The sequence below is a fragment of the Oryzias melastigma genome, linkage group LG21 (genome assembly GCF_002922805.2).
Source record: "Oryzias melastigma strain HK-1 linkage group LG21, ASM292280v2, whole genome shotgun sequence".
Lineage (NCBI taxonomy): Eukaryota > Metazoa > Chordata > Actinopteri > Beloniformes > Adrianichthyidae > Oryzias > Oryzias melastigma.
The window spans coordinates 6,537,426-6,545,475 of NC_050532.1; the positions used below are offsets into that span (position 1 = coordinate 6,537,426).

Genomic DNA, 8,050 nt, shown 5'->3' on the forward strand with positions numbered 1-8,050 from the left:
CATTTCAGTTGCAAAATCCAAAACAAAAAGATATTTAGAACAGGAAAATATTTTTTTTTCCCATGACTTGCTGGGCATTTAACATGTTCTAATAGCCTTTAAAAAGTACAAAAAAATTTATCTATGCATTAAAGCCTTCATGCCAACAGCTTTATTCCCAACTTTCCAATCATTCTCAGCACATTTCACCTTGAATCTAAAATGTTTTGATGTGTATATTAACACTATTCAAGGTATAATAAAAGATCATCATCATCTTCATTGTGAGTCTGACCTTTCACCTTTAGCTTGACACTTTAACGTATCAGGTAACTTGAAAAATGTCTTTAGCTGAATAGAAATCAGAATTTTCTTTTAGCATTGTTGCTAACTGTAATCTTGACTTGAATGGAAATCACTGCCTCAAGTCAATTACAGAGGATTTAAAAAAAATTATGATTAAACAATCAAAATAAACGTTTTTTTTAACTGCTGGAAGATGTTTATTGTTCCGGTTCCTAAAACTGTGTTTCCTGTTTTTTCATAGTGCAGACAGTAAACTGCTGCTTTTGCTGTGTGAATGCAGCAGTCTGAACCAATTACAATGACAAAGTTATGTGGTGTCTTAAAGTGCTTAAGTTTGAAGGTTCCAGTAAGTTGTCGTGGCAACAGTGATGAGGATGATGATACGGTCCGAGGGGGGAGCGACAAACCTGTGTGCAATAATGTGAATTGATTTAAAGTAAATACAGAAGTTATTAGCTCAGTGATGATATTTTACCACGGGGTTCACACTTTATTTGGGTTGATCTACATTTTAATTCAGAAACTTAAATGTAAACTTCTTTATTATCTGTTTTACATCATCAACCTTTGTGAATGTTTTTCAATATCATGCTGTTTTTTTGAATGTAAAGAGAGAAAACATTTACTGTGGGAGCTTATTCGAGAAACTTGAGCCTTGTCAAGGCAGCCGTACATCAAAACAGGTTGTATTTGTGAATTTGGGAGATAATCGGTGTGTTGCGCACGTCATTGGATGTGTATGAACTATAAATCAATACTCGCTCATCAGTAAAAGCTAAATCCTTCAGACACCATGGTTCCCAAACGTTCACAACTGGTGTGGTGTGATCTAGATACCTAAATGTCCTTCAGTCAATGTGAATGCCATTAAAGAGAGCTTTGATCTCTGATTCTCCTTGTTTTGATAACTTTCACTAACTCCAGTTCAGCTGGACCGATCCTCTTCTTCTGATCAAGACTCATGTTTTCTAATGACACATTGGTTATTTGGTGATTATTAACTTCTTCAGTTGTTTAGTTGATGATAATTTGTATTTTGTATGGATGTGTTGTAAGTGGGATATATAGGGAGGAATCGATCTGTTGAGAGAAGAATAATAAAAATGTATTTATTTTCTGTACAAATGTGTCTGTGTGGTTATGAAAGGATAACGCTGAAGAAGCTATTGGGCTTTTTTTTTTACATTTAATTAAAGACTGCAGACTGCAAATCATATTTTGAGTTCAGCTACATCTATCTGACAGAAATAAATGAAGCTTTGATTCCACTTCACAGGCAGTAAAGCCTGCCAGACCAGAGCAAACCCCCTTCTGATTTCATAAGAAAATAAGTGGATGGGATGCAAATGATTAAACGACATATTTCTGTGTGATTGATATAAACTCTCCAAAATCATCTAAATTATTAGTCAGAACTGACAAAGCGTTTTGATAGGTGGATAAAAGATTTTCTGATAAAGAAGGTCATTTGCATTTGATTTTAGGAAACATTACAAGAAGATGACTGCAATATTTTTAGGAAGGGACAAATTAGAGGACATTATTGTGTCAAAGAGGAGAACCCACCTAACAAATTGTTTATATACCAAGAAAAAATTCTACCTGTACTAATTTGTGTTTATCACATTGATAGCTATCCATTTTCTAAACTGGCTCAATCCTTTTTGGGATTGCTGGAGCCTATCCCAGCCTCTGTATAGCAAGGATGGGGGTACACTCTAGACGATTCTCAGAGAAAACTTGCACATGCATGAGGATAACACGCAAACTCCAAACACACAAAGGACCCAGCCAAGACTTAAATTAGGGGGTCCTCACTGAGAAGCGAGAGTGCAAACACTACACCACCAACCCCTTACTGCCAAACAGGGAAAATATTAAACAACCTTTGTTCAGTTTGACATTTACAACAACTAAGAAAAACAGGAGAAAGGGTTTATAAAGTGTTATATGAGCACCAAATTTAACCAATGATTGAAGCTTGACAAGTATGTTCTGCAACATATTTTACACCAGAAATTCTCTTTAGAAGCACCCATAATGAAAAGTCATTAATGGGGTTTTATTTAAATATGTTATAGCTGTGCATTATTGAAAACAAGGGGATCTTTATTAAATATTTTGACCTCATTAGTTAGGTTTGCTGAGCTGAAGTCACTCCATGGCTGCAAAGTATCAATGCAGATGACTCAGAAAATATTAGTATATAACTTGATTTATTTTACCTTATAGCTAAAGGTCAACTCTTGATTTATGTTTCGAAGTTAGTTCACTGAGTTCTTCAGAGAGAAATGATAGGTGCCATGAGTGTTTCAGCGCGAGGATGTATTTTAATCTACATTTTGCATAATAAAATATAATATATTTCCTCAACTCGAGCAAAGAGTTTTTGATCAGTGTTGCCATGGTATGCTGGGCTCTTGAAGTTGTGCGTAAAATACGTAAAAATAGTTTTTATTATGTTTTACTTTTATTTTGAAAGCACAGAGGAAGTTTGTGTTAACACATGGAGGTTTCTCCTGGCTAAGTTCGAGAAGTTGACTCGAAGATGGTGGGTAAAATGAACTTCAATCCAACGTTAGCATTAAATCGAGTCATTCGTTAGATGGAAAAAATATGTCACTGGTATGACTTGCCAGATTTATCAAACACAAAAAGGTTCACTCGTGTTATGCGGTTACCCACAGCAAGAAAACTTTTATTATGAAAACCGGATACGTGTTTTGAACCGGAAGTTAATGTAAAGTTTTTTCCGCTGCTGAAAAAGGACAGTGAAGAAATTTCGAAAAAATAGCCGACAAAGGGATATTGGAGGACAGTAAAAGGCAAGTTACGAAATTCAGTTTTTATTTAATATAATGATAATAATGAACTATTTTCCAGTTTTACTCACTGGTTAGCTAAAAGTAGTCGTGTATATGTTTTTGGCGTTTATGTAGCATTAGCATTTAGGCTAAGTAGCTCATCGAGACTCACATGGTTACCGTCACTTTGTTGAAAAAATAATTTGTTTATCAAATGATTTGAAGGAATATAATTTCTTATATTAGTGTTGATATGTATAAGCTTCAGATTTAACTATTTAGTGATTAGTTGTATGTGTTTTGCTTCTTAGTGTTCATGGTGCTACCTGTTACGGTGTTTAGCTTAGAGGAAATCCAATGTATTTAAGGGGTACTCAAACTTCTTATTAAGTTACACCACTTTCAAAAAATAAAATAAAATAACCAACTTGAGAATATTTTAGTCTTTCGGTGGATCTGAAAGACGTTTCCATTAAATAAGCTGTTGATCTATTCAAAAACATGATTTGTTGCTGGCTCTAAAATAAATAGTGTACCTTCTTCAAATTTTAAGTTTTGTCAAACTTGATATCCCACAGATCATATATAACTAAGAAAAAAAAATTAGGGTGGAGCATATTAAAGCCAGTCAAAATCAAAGTGTATCTAATTTTGACCCAGTGTGACACTTTAGTTTGATTCATAGTGCTTGCTTAAAGTAAAAACAATGACATTAGTGCACTTTAAGTTTTTCCACAATAAGAAAATAATCCAGTATTCATGTGCTAACAACTAGTCCAGTCAGTACCTCAGTTTTCTTTCTTTTACCCATTCTTTATGATCAAATACACCAAACTGAATTACTAAATAACGCCAGGATTTTTTTTTTTTTTTTTTTATGCCACTTTTTGTCTTGCTCGGCTCATACAACATATTACAGTACATTCTGATTTGACTAAAGCCAGCCACCTCATATTTTGGTCACTGATTAGATTGAAAAAAATATATATTTTTAATGTCCTAATAACCATTTAGGACACAAGTCAAAGTCAAGGCCCAGAGGCCAGATCAGGCCCTTTGGGTAATTATATCCGGCCCTCCAGATCATTTTACTTCTTTGTTATGAATGGCCCGATGTTATCTTGTGCCAAATTCTAACTTGTATAATTTTGACAAAATGCATTTTTATGGAGAGTAAAATATTGAAAGTTATTTATGGTTTAAGTTGATTTGTTCTGGAATCATATCCCTGCCCGTTTTTATTCATATTTATGAAAAAAAGTTACCTTTTTTAAGTATTAAAAATTTAGTTTTATGGTGTTCAATAAATATTTATCCTATTTAGCATGCGATTTAAGGTGGGATTTGGTTATTTACCCCCTGTGCAATTGAGTTTGACATCCCTGATCTAGGACACCCCCTTCTCTTCTTCTTAAAAAAAAAATGCTCCCTGTAGTGATTTTGTAATAATGTAGATATTTTTTTTATTTTTTACAGAGGCTTTTAAGTTAATAGTTTTGAAGGAAGGTTTACTCATTTTCTGTCCACTATACAAGAGAGTCACTACTTTTTACCTCCTTTTTTCTAGTGATGGACTCTTCAGACAGAAGCCAAAGTCCATCTCCTCAAAATGAACAACCTAGTGGTAAGTAAAACTCTGCTATAACAATAGTGTCTCACTGCTTTTTCTACCAAATGTCTACATCAGTTGATTTGATATTAAATTCATATTTGCCTCTTTGTCTGGATGACCTTTAGGTGATGAGTCCAATCCGTCTGATGGGAGACTCCAACAAGTCAGCGCAGAAGAGGAAAGCACCAAAGAGCAGCAGTCTCCACAGACAAAGCCCATGTCCAGAAACTCATCCAAGAGCCCCTCCCCTAGCAGCTCAGACAGCAGCAGCAGCAGCGATGAAGATGAGCATCATGGAGCACTTAGGAAGATAAGGAGTAGTGTTGCTGAAATCAAAGTGAGTTTTTTTAATATAGGATTTTTTCTTTATATGTGTGTATACCCTTTGAAACTTTTTTAAAAGAGAAAAAAGAAGCAAAGACTTAACCTGTTCATTATAAACCTCAATTTCTGTTTCTTAGCTTTAAAAAAATGGTATATGAATTATATCCTTTGTTTATGTATATTACACTTCTGTATTTTTTTTAACCGTACAGATTTGGGGAGGAAATACATATATATCTGGTTTATTTTAAAAATCAGATGCATGTAGGATTTTAATGTGTAAAGTTTGTAATTAACTTTTTCATTTTTAAAGGTTGAGTTTTGAATGTATGTATCATTTAACTCCTTTAAAAAATGTAACTAGACAAGTAGCATTACCTGCAATAATGCTAGTGTGAAAACCTTTTGCTGAAAGTAGTCACTGAAGAGGCTGAAGCTTTTTGATGAAAATTGTGATGCAATTTACTTTAATTGCGGAAGGCATTTGCTTAAAATGTAAAAGCTATTTGCAAAATGTTAAATTTTCTAAAAGACTGGGAATTTTGTTAAAGAACTATGAAAGAGCTCTTAAGTTGACCTACATTTCTGTAAAATTTGTAGTAAAATTGCTTAAAAAATCTCTGCATGCCAAATTTGCAAAAATATTTAGTTTGTTGCTTAAATATGAGTTAAACTCCAAATTAGCCCAAAAAGTTAAATAGATGCCAAATTAGCTCAAAAAGCTAGCTTGTTGCTTAAATACTAGCTAAACTCTGAAATAGTCTAGAATTACTCAGTAAACTAAAATTAATCAAAACGTTGCTAAAATAGAAGCTAAACCCTAAATTACCCTATAAAAACCTCAGTAGATAACAAATTGACCAAAAACGATAGCATGTTGATAAAATATTAACCAAACTCCAGATTTTTCTAAACTACTATAAAAGATAAAAACAGCCCTTGAATATATTTAAAGGCTTATTGCTAATCTGCTTAAAATTTTAAAATTTGAAGACTTTCTCGTTCATTTCCTATGGGGCATATTTTGCTCGGTATTTCAAAAGCTTTAAAGTTTATGAATACCAAAAATACAAGCAGTAATGTCCTGAACGAGATGGATGTTTTGATAACCAAGATTGCTGAAATCGCTGAAAGTGTGATAGTTTTTATGTGCCAAAAAACGAACAGGAGCAGGAGAAGCACTATAGTGTGAATGCTTGCTAAGCAATCACACAATAGTAATGAAAATCTGCACTGTTTTCTGATGTCACAATCATATCATCATTTTAAAGAAAACAATGTGTTCCAGAAAATCTAGCTTCACTTAGTGATAAGCACATAAGCTAATGTTTAATGTTGGTTTAAAGTTCAGGTTTTATAAACAAACTTCCGGAGATGGCAGCCAAGAAAGATAAATTAATAATTGTATCCGTCAGCTTCTCAATTCTAACTTTTCCTTTGTGCCATCAGGAGCAGCTATTTAACACATACCTTGATTTTATGTGACCAAATACAACATATTTTATGACGTTGAATTATTTAAACTACTACTTGTAATTATTAATTTCTGAAATTCTTAAAAATAGCATAATCTTGGAAAGGTTAACAGTGAAATTAGCTTCTTTTATTTAAGAAAGACACCCCAGGAGATCTGAAGAGAACTGGAGTACTGATTGACACAATAATAAATTAAAGACGACTTTCTGGCGGTGACTGTCTTCTGAGAGATGAGCTCTCCAGTTACCTGCAGGCTCTTATTTAAAGCAGAAGGATGTAGACGCACAATAAACTGCAGAGTTGCTTATTTCACTCAACTGAACTAAAGCTTGCAGGCAAAAATGTCTTTTGTAATCAAGATGTAGAAATTAAAAAGTTAATATTTGTTTTTTTTTCTTTTTGGTTAATTTGTTGTGTCAATACAAAAGCTCAGATAGATGCTTGATGTGAGCAGATTAAGCTGATGGTCTTGATTTACTGTCCTAGAAAATAATCATAGTATGTTTGTCATTTCAGAGACCAGAGCAAACGAGATCCAGGTCCAGTGAAAAAGACGACTCCAGATCCAGATCCAGATCAAAGTCTGGTGAAAAAGACCGGTCCCGGTCCAGGGAGAGAGACAGATCTCAGTCCAGGGGTCGTGATAGATCCAGATCCAGATCAAGGGGACGAGATGGATCCAGGTCGAGAAGACGGGACAGATCCAGATCCAGATCTAGGGACTGGAACCCAGACCGTTTTAACAGAAGATACTATCCTCGGTAACAGTTAAACACACATATCAACACTTTTTGATTTAATTTTAGAAAAGTAGTTTTCTTTTAAATTAAAGGAGAGCATTTCATTATGCAGACATGGATGAATGTGAAGGACACTTTTGTTAAGAATTATCTTTATTTTAAGGACAGTTTGTCATCATTGTTTTTACTCTCAGATGTTAATTTTTTTGTTGGATTTTTTTTTGTCATGTCAATTATTTGTAGAACTGACATTGATTAAACAAAACTAAATTATTATTGCTACTTTATTATTTTAAAAAGTTGCTAACATTTTTTTAATCCATTCTCTTGAACTGTTGTTTAAAATGACCAAATTTGATGAATGTTTCAGGAAATCAAACCTTTCATTGTGGTCAACCAAACTTTTTTTTTTTATTTTGAAGTTCTTTCGAAACATTTGAACATTTTTCCATTTACAGCGATCGCTATGATGATCGACGTGACGACAGAAACGGCCGTTTCGATCGGCGAGGCAACCGGGATATGGAGCCTGGTGAAAGGAGGCGGGGCCGCTCTGCTTCTCCTCCCATCGACAAGGAGGCAGAGACTCCAGATCAGCCTCCCGTTAAGAAGAAAAAAGAGGAGATTGATCCGATCTTAACCAGGACTGGTGGTGCTTACATTCCCCCTGCCAAGCTGCGCATGATGCAGCAACAAATTACTGACAAGAGCAGGTGAGACAGAGATTTAGGTTTTAAAATATGAACCCATTTTGAGCATTTTCAGTTCACTGGCGGGTTTTTATCAAACTTGCCCACACTTTTTCAGTT

At 34.2% G+C, this 8,050-nt stretch overlaps 1 protein-coding gene across 2 annotated transcripts in view; it reads left to right on the forward strand.

Moving 5' to 3' along the window:
• Positions 1-2,773: 2,773 nt before the first annotated feature.
• Positions 2,774-8,050, forward strand: part of cwc22 (CWC22 spliceosome associated protein homolog) — a 14,717-nt gene continuing 9,440 nt past the window's right edge. The window contains exons 1-5 of one of the 2 annotated variants that reach the window (XM_036209684.1): positions 2,774-2,836; positions 4,657-4,713; positions 4,827-5,038; positions 7,018-7,262; positions 7,700-7,954. In XM_036209684.1, the coding sequence (XP_036065577.1) occupies positions 4,659-4,713; positions 4,827-5,038; positions 7,018-7,262; positions 7,700-7,954 (767 nt within the window). In that variant the 5' untranslated portion in view covers positions 2,774-2,836; positions 4,657-4,658. Of the gene's footprint in view, positions 2,837-2,970; positions 3,111-4,656; positions 4,714-4,826; positions 5,039-7,017; positions 7,263-7,699; positions 7,955-8,050 lie in introns of those variants that run through there. The other variant, XM_024287026.1, reaches the window with a different exon arrangement.